The sequence below is a fragment of the Aythya marila genome (assembly GCF_965140915.1).
Source record: "Aythya marila genome assembly, chromosome: 6".
Lineage (NCBI taxonomy): Eukaryota > Metazoa > Chordata > Aves > Anseriformes > Anatidae > Aythya > Aythya marila.
In genome coordinates, this window is record NC_139047.1 from 38,166,363 (window position 1) to 38,181,805 (window position 15,443).

A 15,443-nucleotide genomic window follows, 5' to 3' on the forward strand; every position below is an offset into this window, starting at 1 on the left:
TTGGTGTTTTCTTGCTGCTTACCAAATCCTGGTGTAAAACCAGAACCTCTTGCTAGAAAGCAGTTAACACGCAGAAATCCCTTCCTATCCTACAGGCATTTGGCCTCGCTTCAGGAGAGGAAGCAGCAGAGCTCTGGAGGGTGAAAGCGGTAAATCCCGAGCTGATTGAGCAGCGTTCACAGTAAGAGGCAGCCTTACAGAAATGTCCTTCATGTGCAGCTGGTGGCAGGCCTTTTGGGGTGCCTCAGAGAGCTCCAAGTGCCCTGTGTAGGGGTGCCCTGTGTAGGGGTGCCCTGTGTAGGGGTGCCCTGTGTAGGGGTGCACAGCTTCCCCACCAGCACGGGGGCCCCTGTGCTTGCCCCTTGGTGCCGGGTGGCCCTCAGCAGGAGCAGGCCCCGTAAAAACCAATTCCTCTCTGGAAATGGGTTTGCCACTTGTCGGCAAGGAGTATGAATTTCTCAAGGAGATTTCTGAAGTTGCTTAAGGTTGATTTGCAAGGCAGTGGCTCTTCGTGAAAGATCCTCCTTCCTTTTTTCTTGTGCCACAGTAACGTTTTGTAACCTAGACCAAAGTACGTGGCTTCCATGAGCAAGAGATCGATGCGTGCCGCTGAGATGTGACATAATTGCCCATCAGCCCTCGCATCAAATACCAATTAGGATAATGTATGGTGCTGTGCACGCATCCCAGCTTGCAGCGTGGCGATTCAAGCGGCAGTTGTCTGGAAAGCAATTAATTCCAGCGCCTGTAGCTAAATGGGTTTGGGAACCGGGGACAGGCCCTGAGACGGAGCTGGGCAGGGTGCTGGGGCAGGCTGCCACCCTCAGCCCCGCTCCATGCCCTCTGCCCAGGGCCATATGAGGCCTCTTTGGTGGCAGGGACCTTTGGGGGGTGTCCCATGGCCATCATGGCCTCTCCTTCCCATTGCCTCCTGGGCCTGTGGCCTGCTGCCTCTGGGGCGCTGGTGAGGGGAATTTGGGGTGGTGACACTTGCTGTGGGTTGAGATGGGAAGGGAAAGGGACTGAAAACATCGAACTGGTCAGCCTGGCAGGAGAAAAATATAGAGCAATCACAAAGAAGAATCTTTTAGTAAAGGTTTACGGAAGATGCAGCCGCCTGGGTTTATTTATACATGAAACATTTCCCTTTCCGGGGATGTGGAGAAAGCAAGCGTGTTGATGAAAGCAGATAAAGCGCTGAGATAGGAAAACTGTATGTCAGTAATGGTTTGACTTCATGCAAGGCACTCTAAAATATGAGGCTGCTGTTCAGGGAGGATTTAAAAAATAAAAATAAATGAAACTCCTCTTACCTTCATTCCATTCAATTACTGGCTGCTTAGTGGTGCCTTGCAGAAGATTGGTTTGTCCGCCAGGATAAATCACACATCTTTTACCCAGTCTTCAACATTTTGGGCTTCGTTTGTAATGGTGAATTTTTCAAACTAACTACTGCTGCTAAAGCAGCGGGTGCATGGCCTGTGGCTGTCACCCCACAGCAGCCCAGGGACCTGGAGCTGCCCCTTACTGGAGCTGATGGGGCCGGTCCCAGTGAGCACAGGCGGTCCAGTCCCCACAGGCTTTTTGCTTGCTCAGCAGTCAGCATTGGTTAGGTATTTGCATTGCAGCTAAATTAATGTTGATATCCTGATACATATATCAGTATATTTGTTGTTGCTCACTTATTATTTTGGGAGAGGTAACTCATACCTCATTTTACGTACAAGCGCAGAATTCATTTGTAAAGCCCTATATGTGATAGATGAGCGAATGATTTAGTGAAATGCCATCCTTTCCTTTAGGGAACGGGCTCGTCTCCAGCCACTCTTGTTTATCTTAGTCCATTATGCTGGAAAATTAAAGTAAGCAATACCTGGGGATGCTGTGTTTTCTTTTTGAAGATGATATCAGCCTTTCATTGCCACAGTCATAAAAGATACTGCTTATTAACTGCTTAGGTATCATGCAGTAAGACTGGAAGGGGATTGCTTGGAATAGGGGATTGGTGGTATCCTCTTCAAAACAGCTTGACTGTTCAGCCCAGTATGTGTGGCTTCCGAATTTTGTGTTACAGCTGATTTGCTAAACAAAATGATTCTGAACTGCATTGAATTAGCATGACATTTAATTGGACTTTTTTTAAATTTTTTTTAGCAAAATCCAGTAATAGCTATTGCTGTGGTGCAAACAGTGCTGGTAACTGCAAAGACCTTTTAAGCCTAGGGGATTGCACCGTGTGGTTATTTAATTGTGTGTAGGCTTCTTGGGAACTCACGAGGAATGTTGGGGAGAATGGGCTGCTGGTTTTGGTGTGAAGATGCCTTCCAGATCTTTCTTAGAAAATGACAGCCAGCATCTACAAGTAGAGCTCACATCCCTCCTAAATATATATATATAATATATATATATTTATATATAATATATATTATAATATATATATATGTATATATATATATATATGTATATATGTATATATGATTATTACTTTATTCACACTCCAGGCCGCCCTGTACCCTTTCAGGCATTTTGCCTCCAGGCTGTCAGTACCAGTGTAGTCTGCTGCATCTCTGGACAACAGGTGGAGTGGAAATGCTGAAAAAAGGGTATTTACTGCAGGAGTTACAGTGAGTTACAATGCCTTTACTATTGGAAAGCAACTTCGTTTTTTTCTTCCTCCAGATTCATGGAACTCTTATCTTGGAAGATATTGTAAAGTAAATGACCTATTTAATGATGTTTATGACAACTTTGCGGGATTTATTGCTACTGTATAATTAAAACTAGAATTCTTTATGTTCCGGATTAAGATAAGTCTGCACATAGTTCGGAGCAGCAAAAGATGCATCATGAAAATGGCAAGGGCTGTGAATTGATCCTGTCGTTTATTGGATTCTGGATGGAGTTGATAAATTATTTGGGCATAAAATATTAGGATTATATAGAGAGCCTTATAGCCACTATGGAGATGCAAATTTATGAGGAACCTTGGGATAACTTTCTGACTGGACAGTTCCTGAAACCGGAAAGTGCTTTTTGATGCCATGGGTGTTTTTCATTTTTTTTAAAGTATCTCTTGATGGTGTTTGTACAACCACATAACACCCTCACTGTTCAGAGCACAGGTGATGTGCTAAAGCCCTTACCCAAAGTGTCCTTGGTGCTTACTCCATGGAGCTTTGATTCCTGCTTGCCAGCATCGCTGCTGCTCGCGTCTCTCCGAGGGTTTGGAGGCATCCTGGAGGTTATGCTGTGGGCTGCAGTCGTTCTGCTCCCTTTTCGTTGGGAGGAGCTGGTGGCTGGGCTGGCTCCCTGCCCCCGGGGACACCAAATAGCACCCTGGCTGCCGGAGCACCAGCACGTCCTGCAGCGGTGGGACAGGGCTGGGGATGGACCATCGCCGGGCTTGAAACCGAAGCGCAGGTGTTGCACCGAGGTGTATGGAAGGAAATCAAACGTTTGGAGAAAAATCAAAAAAATGCATGGATGATGAGTGCTTGTATCTTCTGAGTGTTGCCACGTCTTTGTGCAACAGTCCCCGTGCAGAGCTTTCACTGAATTGTTAAATAAATTGAATGCTTTGCAATCTATTGGGGTCAGCTTTTTTTTTTTTTTTCTTCCCTTTCTTTATCTTGAATTTTGTGCTTTCTATTCTCCACTCCACCAAAGACCTCAGCACTTCCCGTAAGCCCTTGTGAGGGGGTTGTTTTCGTTTCCAAAGGAGGCCTATCTCCTCTGACAGATGATGAAAAATGTCTGCAGGCAGAAAGCAGGAAAAATAGCATTTTTATTCTTTGTGGGCATGCTTCGTGTCAGTTCCATTATCCCTGCATGCACCAAGATGGTCACTGAAGAGATGAGCAGTTAATTCTTGTGCTTGGAGGTAACGCTATTTTTGATGGATGCTTTTTTTTAAAAAGAGCCCATTTTTGAAAAAGCACAGTATTGGAAATCCCCTTCAGTAAGTTAATAAGCAAAACTGCTGAATCACTGCCGCTGCTTCGTTGCAACTATTAAACAGAATTAACTGAGGCAGGGCAAGATGCATACGGGTGCCTTCTTTGGGTAGTGTTCAATATGTACAGCTCCTGTGAAATTACACAAGTGTGACAAGGTGCAGGAGTCTGCAGGGGATTGTAGATTGCTTTGGTTTCAAGATCTTGAAAGATAATCACGGAAGAAGGGTTCTGCTGCTAATTAAAGCAGCCTCGCTCGCTTTGCTAGGAGTCTGTGCCCTGTTTGTGCCCTGGCAGGACAAAGCCTTTCTGGTGTGCTTTCTTCAAGAGGGACTGCGATCCGTGGGGCAGGGCTGATGTGAGGCTCTGCTCGGCTTTTCTCGGTGGAGAGGCTGAAGGAAGAAGTGACACTGCTGGGAAATGGAAGGGTGAAGTGAGGATCTGTAAGGGCATCGACAGCTGGAGAAGGTTGGTGGGGGATTCCTTGTCTCCCAAGATAAAAACCAATGAAAATGGGAGGCAGCAAATGCAAATCCCATCAAAGGGAACAGGGCTGCTCTGCTAAGCTGTGCAGCTTGTTGTCAAAAAAATTAAGTAGATTTCAAAAGGGAGTACACAGGCTGCCAGCTCTCAGAGCCCTGGGGCTGCCGACACAACGATTTGGATGCGGCCCCACCTCAGCACAGCGAGACCTGGGGAGGAATCACGGTGTAGCTCTGCGTGTCCTTACCTTCCCTGCAGCGATCGGAGGGGTGCAGTGCACAGCCAGAAGGGTCCTTGTCCTGATCTAGAAAAGCCCTTGGATTCTGTGACCGGGTGGAAGGCTGTCCCCAGCCGGGTGCAGTGCGCAGAGGTTATTGGTTCCGGGGTAACGAGTGGTAATATTGGAAACTGCAGGAGGCCTGCAGACACTGCGTCTAATCAGTGCTGCTGCTGATATTGTTTTACTCCTGTGTTTTTTGTAGTTCTGCTGTGAATTACTTGGCACACGAGTTTTCCTTAATTTGCATGCTGAATCCTCAGCACGGACTTTGGGTTTAGTTGTTGGGTGCCCAACCTCCTCTGTGTCCTCCTGTGCTGCTTTCGCTGAGATTTCTCTGTGCTCAGCTCTCTCTCCCCTCACAAACTTCTGATTTTGTCTGTCTGAGCTCAACCCTTAATAATCCCAAGGAGCATCAATTCTCCAGTTTTTATGCGTTTTATCCTGAAAGTTCTGTTTCCTTGGGTGGGTCAAGGTAGGAGCCCAATCTGCTCAGTTACCGCATTGCTTTGATGTGATGGTGAGGCTGTAAAATGCCCATCTGCACAAGTTTCAGTGGATGCTTTAAGTGCAGTTAATTGTGTTGTGTGGGGGAAGTTTCGGTGACCCCCTGAGACCCTCTTCACCCCTATTTTTCTATCCCCTGCTTTCATCTTTCATTTTAAACAACGGCAGGCACGCTACAACTCCATGTTCTTAACCATCAGGCTTTGATGTTTACCAAGGATTGACTTGATTGGACTTGATGATCTTAGGAATGGTTGGACTTGATGATCTTAGAGGCCTTTTCCATCCTAAATGGTTCTGTGATTAATCCATTATTTGTGAATTCACTGAGTGTATCAGGGATGTCACCGATACCATATGAAACGTTCGTGCTCCTAGAGCTAGCAAAGAGCTGTTAATGAGAGACTGAGACTTACTGCAGTCTGTGAAAGGGAACGTGGTCAAAGTGAGATAAAAATCTTGAATATAAATGAAAATACAATATTTTGATTCAGTTTCTCATAGAAGTGAATTAATCTGGTAGATAAAAATTTCATTTTCCCCATTTCTTCAGTGTATAAATGTATAAATATATTGGCTGAATGGATATAAGTAAATAAATAAATGTATAGATAAACGTCCTCTATCTCTTACTGGGGCTTATTTTGAACTTTCTGCAATTTGTTTCCAGCGCCCTTGCAGTGGGTGGGGATGCGTTGCAGGTTTTGCACAGCAAATGAAAACTCCATCAAATTACCAGGGACTGGTACAACAGACCAACATGAGGCTGTGGAGACCTCCCGGCAAGGCCAGGCCACAGAGTGAGGCAGGAATAGCAGAGGGCAGCCCAGCACGACATTGAAGCATTGCACGAGTGTACGGACAGAAGGAGGAAAGTGTGATAAGGACTGACTCGGTTTTCAACAGAAAGAGAAGCTTATAACAAATGAGGCAAGGGGTTTGTTTGTTTGCTTGTTTGTTTCGTGTGTCATTAGTATTCCCTGCAGGTTTTGACTTAGCAGTGGTAGAAGTGTTTCCAAAGCGTTTGTGGATCAGGCACAGCAATAAGCTCATTGCTGCTCTGCCAGGTAATGTTGGTAGAGGAAAATCAAACACAGGACGTGGCAGCACAGTCTGTTACCCGTGGGATCGGGCTGGGAGGGCTGCTGCTGGTGGGCAGCCTTCTGTGGGGTGGATCAGCTCTTCCCGTGGGGAAAAGGGCCTGGAGGCAGCCCGGATTTGACAATTTGACCCTCCTCTTGTTGCTGCGGCAGAGGGTCAAAGCTGTTCGCTACTCAATCTTTTCAGTCAGTGATCTTCACAATACTATCAAAAAGAAGCATAAAAGCTACTTGGGAAAGGTATTTTGCACAGTAAATCCTAAGTGATATTTTTTAAGGCGTACTCTGTAAGGAAATTGCTTGCTACGCTCGTTTTAGCTTTTTAACACCGGTACAGACGGAGTAATTCATAATCAGCAGCAGCGTGCCTTTGCTGATTGTTGCCTCTTTTACCATGCACGCGTTCTGAATATTTAAGAAACAGATTATGGTGATGTTTTTTTTTAATCCTCTAGATGCAGAGATTGTTATGTTTTTGTTCCGTGATTGAAATATATATATTCACATCGTGATGATTTTGGTGTGAAAACCTGGCATACAGGCTTGGTATTTCATAACATGTTGGAGTGGCTGGGTTTGCTTGCTGCACTAGTGAAGTGTCCTGTATTTCCTAGGAAGAAGGTAAAGAAGAAAATAGAAATGTGATGGTATTACCATAGTATTGTTATCTGAAAAAAAAGAAAAGAAAAGTTGTGTTTGGGTTAAATAAATAGCAAAGCACTGAAGTAGAAATATTTGTTGTGGCTTTAGGCAATTAGAAAACCAAGTTGAATGACATACTTGGTACTAGAAAACTTTTAGCAAGATCTTTAGTTTCTCGGAAATATTCAGTGCTAGCAAAAACGTAAATTCAATTTTTCTATGAAAAATTGGGTCAAATTGAACGTTTGCAGTATATCTGTTTGCTAAATATTCCTTCCATCTCTGGTGTTATGATATACGCTTAGTCCTGGTTTTAGTATTTCACCATGCAGCTTGGTTTAGTTATAGAGCCAAACAGAGTGGCCCAGACTTCAAGGAAGGAAACCACAGAGAACTAGAACAGAACTCACGAATTTCTCAGTCATAGCTGTGTCAGCCAGGGCTGCGATGTGATGTGATACTGGTTGGCTTTGAACAGAGCAGTGAGAGAGGAAAGGCTGGTTAGGAAATTCCTGATTAGTTTTATAATAAACTTCAGGACGGCAAAATCTCTTCACAACTTCATGTTGATGAAGCTTAGCAAACAACAGAACACGGAATCTTGTAACAAAAAATAAGCTTTGCAGATGGAGTACCTAACTCCTGCTTTCAGGAAGGATGAGCAAAATTTTTCAGGCAGAGGTAAATTGAATCCCCATAACAGTACAGTGCAAACGAGCTGGGATTTCTAATGAATTTCCAGTGAATTTACACTGGAGCATGATGTCCTCTGCAGCTGTCTTTGTTGTCTGGGCTGCAGCCTGGAACCCTTCACTGAAGGTATTCTGCCTGTTTTAGGGAGCACAGCTTTGGTAGTGGGTTTACTATAAGGAGAGGCAGCAAATTTACTGTCATAATTATCGCTCTGCTAATAATACACTGATAAATCATTTTCACAACATGTTTTTTTCATAGACAATATGTTTTAATGAACAGTTTCTGATTTCTATAGATTAAAACTGTCACTAAGAGGTTTTTTAGCCAAATCCAAAGAATTTCAGCAGAAAATCAAGTCAAGTCAGTACATTGTCTGCTGCTTCACCTGCGTTTCAGTTTGGGTGCCTTGTTCCCTGTTTCATGGGGAGGTGGAACTGACCTCCTGCCTTTTTTGAGGAATTTGTTCCTTTCTATTAATATTGTGTTTTTCATGGAGGAGGGCACTGGCCAAGCTTCTTTCTGTGCTTCTCCATCATCTCTGCGGCCAGGCTGACTCATTTATACAGTCTGCTCCTGGCTGCTTTTGGAATAAATTGGTGCCCTCAGCCTCCAGCAACTGGAAAAAGGCAGAATTTATTTCCATAAACAAAATTTGCAGCTTGAGGGACCAGCTCTTCAAATGACAGCCTCTGCAGAGCCTCATCCTTTCTCCAGAAAGTGATGATATAGCAGACTTTAATTACCAGCCATTAATTCCACGTATTTTATGTTCCTATTACGTACAACATAAATATTCCTTACGAAATGTTTCGAGAGGAGTTCATCAGCATGCACAACATGTATTGGTGTGCATGTGCGTACAGTGCAGGACGGGGAGGTTCCGAGCAGTGCTGGGCACCAGGTACAAGCGGTGTGGCTGCAGAGCGCTGCAGGATTGCTCGGAGAGGCAGCTGCAGGAACAGCAGGATTGGTTTTCCCATGCTTGCTTTTCTCCTGGTGGTATGTCTGAATGGGCTTGGCTGTGAGGTATGTTCTCTAAGATAAAATTCTGCCTAATAGGGAACATAAAGAGCAGCATAATCATTAATTCCCTTCCCAACGCCAGGTGAGAGGAATCAGCAATTCTGCTCAGATATGAAAAAGGTATTTATCTGGTAACGTGTTGAGCATGCACTTAGTGCTGGTGCCAGTGCCGCCGCCTGTTTGGCTCCGGGGAGGATGCTGCCTACCCCAATACACGTTAAGCACTGAGGCTGTCATCCTTAGGAAATCACGCTGGGCGCAGAGAGCTTCCGAATCGCCACTTAGGATGCCAGAGCAGCCCTGGACTGAAGCAGCCGTCTGATAGTAATTTCATCTCGCCTGTAATCGCAGCGAAACCTAATTCATTTCTTCTTGTTGCAGCATATAAAAGTGCTGCTTCTGATCAGAGGGAAGGATGAAAATACATCAAATAATGCCGCTAAAATGTTCTTTGCTCAAATGAAGCGTAAACTAGAACTGCAGAAACAAACCTTTTAGGAAATTTCTGGGAGATTCTTCTAGCAAGCACTGATGTCTGGCTTGCTCAGAAAAAAATCACTTTTCTCCTTAAGAAGTAGCTTAGTTTACTTTCTGTGCGTTGCTTTAGAAAAGACTTTATTCTCCTCGCACTCATTGTTGCAAAACCACCTGATTTAATTACTGTTCAGCTAGTGGAGCCTTCATAAGCGCCAGTCTTTGAGGACAACAAGAACCAATATTTTCAAAATACTTTTGCTGCTAAAGATGAAAAGAGGTGGCAGAAAATAAAAACAGGACTGCTGGATCCCTTCCCTAAGGCAGAAAGGTGATGTTGGAGCCAGGGCCGTGTTTCGGGCACTCAGCCTGATGAAGGTCAGGGCTGTCCCTGCTGTGCCAAGGCGGTCCCGGCCAAGCCCCGCTGTGTCGGGATGTAGCTGTGCTGCTGGGGCACAGAGAGCTTTGGGTTTTGTTATTCAGGAGAGCAGCAAGTAACAGTTATCACTGCCGAAAAATTAATCAGGATTAATTATTCAGCCTGAGTCAAGAGGCTGATTTGTGATGTGAATGTAAAATTAGTCACAACTCAGGGTTTTTCCTTGTCCCGTTGGTTGATGCAGCTTCTGCGTAGCGGGTGGGGAAGCTGGGCTCTGCTGGTCAGCTGCACGTTGGGGTCGGAGGAGCACACAGATGATGCTTCTGTCATCCTTGTGGTGGCTGCTTGCCTCAGAATAATGGTTATAAACACTTCTGTGCTTGGGAAGTTTCCTTTTTTATTACATACTGTCTTCTAAAGAAGTATTCTTTTATTTTATTCATTTTTGTGTGTGTGTGCTTGCATGGGACTAGGATAACATCATTTTCATTAAAGTTCAAATGTTGTCACTGTGTTGTCACGTTTTTCTAAGTTAACAAGATGCAGACCTAATAATGAATTGACTGTACAAATACTGCTCAAAACTGATCCATAATTGTAACAAGGTTGGGATACTGTATTTTCCAGGATGATTTTGGGGGCAAGAAAATGAAATGGGGGGACAGGGGTTTTGGTTGGTTTTTGTTTTTTAAAGGACAGGTTTATAATGTCATATGCCTGGCAGTTGGGACTAAATCAATAATAAAAAAAGTTAGTTAGGATGACTTTAATTTACATGTTCTTCAAATACTTCCAGTAACTATAAAAGTGTTGTCCAAACCTTTTGTTTGCAGGATCTCTGAGAATATGATGCTGTGCGCTGTAATTCTAGTGTATCTCTTGCGAATATTCATGTGCTGTCAGTGTGATTCCAACTAAAAGCTGGAAGAGCACAAATCTGTTTTTATCGTGTTAGAAAGGAAGCAGATATCTTCAGATCCAGATAGACGTAAAATCTCACAGTTTAGCATACAGAAAATTCTGATGTGTTATTATGTTTTTTGTTTTTTTTTTTTAACATTCCTTCTCGAATGCCCAAACCCGTGGAGCCCTGTTGGTGCAGAATAAAACGAACACCCAGGTATTAAAAGTTGTCCTTTTGCTATCTTGTATTCCAGCTGTTATCTCTCGAAACCAAGAAGGACCTGGAGAGATGGGAAAGGCTGTGCTCATTCCTAAAGATGACCAGGAGAAAATGAAGGAGCTGTTTAAAATCAACCAGTTCAACCTTATGGCCAGTGACTTGATTGCTCTAAACAGAAGTTTGCCCGATGTGAGACTAGACGGGTGAGTGCCCAAGGTACTGTCCAACTCTTGGCACGGGGGGCCAGCTAGCAAAGCCACGCCAGGCTTCTCCTCATTTCAAAGCCTCAGGTACAGCCTGGTAATCCCAAGTGGGTGCTAGGAGCAGTGCTTGCCTAAAGAACCTGCTTGAAAATGCCAGGGTTTACCAGTTCAGCATTTGGCTTCTTATACACACATTCTTAGGAAAAGAGTTACTGCATCACAAATGTTGTGATCCTATGCAATTTGTTTTGTGAATAGATGAAAATTGTTAGCTTACAGCAATCAATTTACATTGTGGTGCATAACAAAATGCTGGTTTGCACTTTTTTCCAAGGAAAACTTGCAAGATTTCAAAATAATATGAAATACCAATGTCTACTTTGTAAATGTTCGTAATTGTGCTATTGGCATTTGAAAAATGGCATTAAAAGTTGACAGCTTAACTCTGATAAGAGGACACTACCAATACTAGCAATTGGTGTACAGGAAGTAATTTTCTTTTAGTTCTGTCCTTAGGCATTTCTGGAGTAATCGCAATTTTAAAGAATCTTTTTCAAAATGTGCTGTTTTTCAAATCTAAAGGTTTTAAAGTTTATTTGTTTGTTTATTAATGTAAGTCTTCTAACTTACAGCCATTGTTTTTGGGTGATGCTTGAAGTTTCTGTGTTGACTTTGAGACTGTGATACAAACTATACAAACTATAGTTGTGAATACTGATGCCTGTTGTTGACTTGCCAACATGCATAAAACACCTCCTTTTTACAAGAGGTACTAAAAGCAAAATGCAGAAACCCAGATGCACTTAAGTGTCCTGTGTGTTTTCAGTTTGATGGGAATTAAAAGATCAGAGATCCTGTATAGAAGCTACTGTCTGAGCAGGTGAGAAAGCTTGTGAACAGCTCTGCTGGCTGAAGGCTCGTGTGTTCACGGCTGGGTAGCCACCAGGTCTGCTGCACTGTCTTCTCTAGGCTCTCAGCTCTGCCTTAAAACAATTCCCCCCATTCAAACCTGCTGGAGCTTGCACTGCTGGTAATGTAATGACCGATGCTCTGAATTCCTTAATATGTACTTGGGAACTGATTTATGCACATGAGTGTTTGCAGGGTTTATGAAAGCTTTAACGCAAGCTATGTAGCACAAAAAAAAAAAAAAAACACTAAGTATTTCCCCTTATTTTACAATATGGCATTTTAAGGATAATTTTGTATCCTATCATTCTAGTTGCTGCAGCTTGTAAGAAATGCAAACGTAGAGAAATATTAGCAGAGCTAAATGCATACAAGTTGCCAGTTCTTCTAAAGTCTCCCATTATTTTTAATTTTTAAGCTGAATTGTCACTTAGCTGAAATCCTTCTTATTATGCTTTGTTTCAAATTAAAATCCTCAGGTTCCCATCAAATTTTAAATCAAGCAAGTACATTTTTCCCCCTGGATTTTGTTTGTAAGTGTATGCAAATAATAGAAACATTACATTAACAACAGACCTTGTTCACAAGCAACACAGACGATGCTTCTCCAGAGCATGATCATTTGTAATTTGTTGATGCCAATTTTCCATAAAGCAATACCTAAGACTACTGCCAGTAAAGATGTACTTCATGTAATGGGAGCATCAGAAAGGCTTTATTGCTTTTTGCTTGTTTGCTCTTCACTGCATGCCCTTCAGAAGAGCGCTGAGTGCAGTCGTGATGAGCTGGTGGAGCTGGCTGTGGAGCTGAGGTGGTTCCAGCAGCGCAGGGACCTCGTGCAGTTCTGGGAAATGAGGGGGATGCGGTGTGCTGCTGGCCCGGCTTTTTCCTTACTCCTACCTGATTGTTTTCTTGTACCACGATGCTCTTGGTGGAGGGCCCACATACATTGAAACCACCCAAGTAATGGTCAGGTCAGCACGACATGATCCTCTCACTCGAGACCTGAAGCAAGAAACAGGAGCGAGTGTTGCGCACGCTGGAACGAGGACGGCAGATGTTCTCGGTCTGCTTCGAGGAGCCTTTTCCTTTTCCTGTCAGCAGTATTGAAAGGAAAGTGAATTCTGAATAAACACGGAAAGTGAATGCCCAGTCTAAGAGGGAGATGAGTTACTTAATACTGAGAGAAATCAAAGTGCTTTTCTTTGATGAAAAGAAGTTTCGTATTCTATCTGCGTTGAAAAGACAAAGTGTTGCGGGGTTTGGAAAAAATAATCATTTTCATACTTTCCTCTTCTGACAGATGCTTTCTGTACATATTCTGTCTTTAAGGAGTATTAAATTGTTCTGAATCCCACCTCATAATGCTTTACTATTAAGGAAGAATATGATTTTATGGTTAATGCATTTAGTGTCTGTCAGAAAGACCTATTTTTGTTGGTGGGGGATGGAGGCATCCATCAGATTTGCGCTGGGTGTCTAACTTACCACACCTTTTACTTACAAAGACAAGCTTTTCTTCAGGAAGTTCTCTGACAAAATTAGATGAATAATAGATGCAGCAACCCTCGGTCCGGGGCCGGATTCATGCCAAGGTGCTGGAGAAGGGTCCGGGTGCCTCCTTCTCAGTGATGCCACTGCCGAGCACGAAGAAGACAAGCGTAGGCTCAAAGCAGAAAACGATGTGTCTGAATTCCCACACCCCCACTTCAACAAAAAATGTGCACTCAGCTTGCACATAGGTCGTCTGATGACTGTGAGCTAATGCAGAATTTACGCAGCACCCACAGTACTCGTGTTTGTAAAATGAGGGAGAAAAATGTTAGATTTATTTAAAAATAATTAAAAAATCATCTCTCCCTTTCTCTCATCTCTTCATTCTCCCAAACAGGGATGTTTCTGAATAGACCTGATGTGAAGTCAATGAGAGCTTGCTTAGACTTCAGCAGGAATGAGGTCTCTCATCGGGAGATCACAAAATCCACCTGCTGTGTGCTGAAAAGAATGTGTATGCCTGAATTCCACTCCATCCCTGCTTCTCTGTTGATATTTTAATTCCCTCTAATGAATGCAACTGTCACGCTAACTCTTTAACTTGCTTCCCATTACGCCTGGCGTAGTGCACCAAAGAGTGCCAGTCGATTGCCTGAGTTCTGTTGGTAATGGCCAACTTGAAGATTTTAATCAATGTCAGATCTAATTTGAACTAGCTATTGATTAAACCTTAAGAACAGTTTAATTCAACATAGAAATGTGTAATTTTGCTTCTGAGTGTATTCTGCAGCGAGAGAGGAAATCTATCTTTTATGAATGAATAGCTGCAAGTGCTATTCTACAAATTGCTAAACCATTATAATTGGACTTTCTTATCATGGAAATTTCGGTTTAAGTTAGCTGTTGTGCTGTGCGTGTGTGCTTATGAGCATATATTTTCTGATCAGAAACTCACATAAGAAAATGCTTTTACTTTTTTGCTCTGGAAAACCTCTTTTTTTAAAAACAAAACCAAAAACAGACAGCTGGCAGGGGTGTGCAGAAATTGTTTATGCCAATTATCGATAACCACAACATTTTATATTCTGTATAGAATCAAAACAGGGATGTAAGCTGTAACAAATACCTGCATCATCAATCTTTACATTGTCTGAAAATCTTAGATTATCTTTGAAAACTTCGAGTAGGCTGTGGTTAGTTCTGACTGGCCTCGTTGACTTCATGTTATTGAAACCTCTGAATATTAAGGGACTTATCATAACAATGCATAACAATATTTCTTGACTTCTGATGAAGGCAATAGAATCCATTATTCAATTTCAATAAAAATTCTTGATATTCTTAATAAGTAATATAATTTTCTGAGCAATATGGTAAATTAATGTTTAGTATTTTTAGGTTGGTTAAAGAAACTGCATTTAAAATTATCCACCACCTTGGGTTTCCTAAACAAAGGCTGCAGGGAAGCCTGGGAACAAGTAGTGATTTTCTGATGAGTTGTGGTTTGTTGTTTGTTTTTGGTTCATCATACGTTGTGAGGACTGAAAATGCTCAACTGTTGCTCTGACACTTTTTACAATGCAGAAATCGTGGTTATTTCTTGCTGGGTTATTTGGTTTGCCCCAACTCCCTGACAGCTCTGATGCAATTTACAAGTTGCTGGCGCTTCTTTCTGACATTTCACAATGGGAAAGGTGAGGAAGAACTTCAGAACTGATTTTTGCAACTCTGGAGGGAAGATTCAGTAGCAAATGCCTTAGGTGAATGTAGTTAACAAGGTCTTCTGTGACTGTGGTCTTTGTGAGATTATTTTTGGTAGCTGGACCATTATGTGTATTGCTGTCACTGCACGTCCAGAAGGCCTCCTAGAAAGTGCATGGTACGAAATTTCAGAAGCAAAAGGAAATGCTTTCATCGCTGTTTTGCTCAGCCTCACCTTTTTCTCAACCATAATCCTGGCTTAAATGCAGAGCTATGGTTTTGTGTTGGCTCCTTCAAATCCAGAACCGTGATATACAGTCATGGGGTGAGAAAAGGAGGCCCTGAAAGGAGTGGTGTAGAACTAGCAATCACTGCCTGTGAATATCTGTGAAAGTCCTTGGGTGCCTCCGACTCTCTGTTCCCGGGCAAGAAGCTTTGATTCGATTTTTTGGTAAGGCCACTATATGTTCTTCATCTGA

At 42.9% G+C, this 15,443-nt stretch overlaps 1 protein-coding gene across 3 annotated transcripts in view; it reads left to right on the plus strand.

The window, feature by feature from the left end:
• The window catches only part of GALNT13 (polypeptide N-acetylgalactosaminyltransferase 13), a gene marked incomplete at its 3' end in the record, with an annotated part of 101,187 nt that overhangs the window by 19,230 nt on the left and 66,514 nt on the right, over window positions 1-15,443 (plus strand). For all 3 annotated transcript variants that reach the window (XM_082762978.1, XM_082762977.1, XM_082762979.1), the window contains exon 2: window positions 10,692-10,860. In XM_082762978.1, coding sequence (XP_082619104.1) covers window positions 10,692-10,860 — 169 coding nt within the window. The remainder of the gene's footprint in view (window positions 1-10,691; window positions 10,861-15,443) is intronic.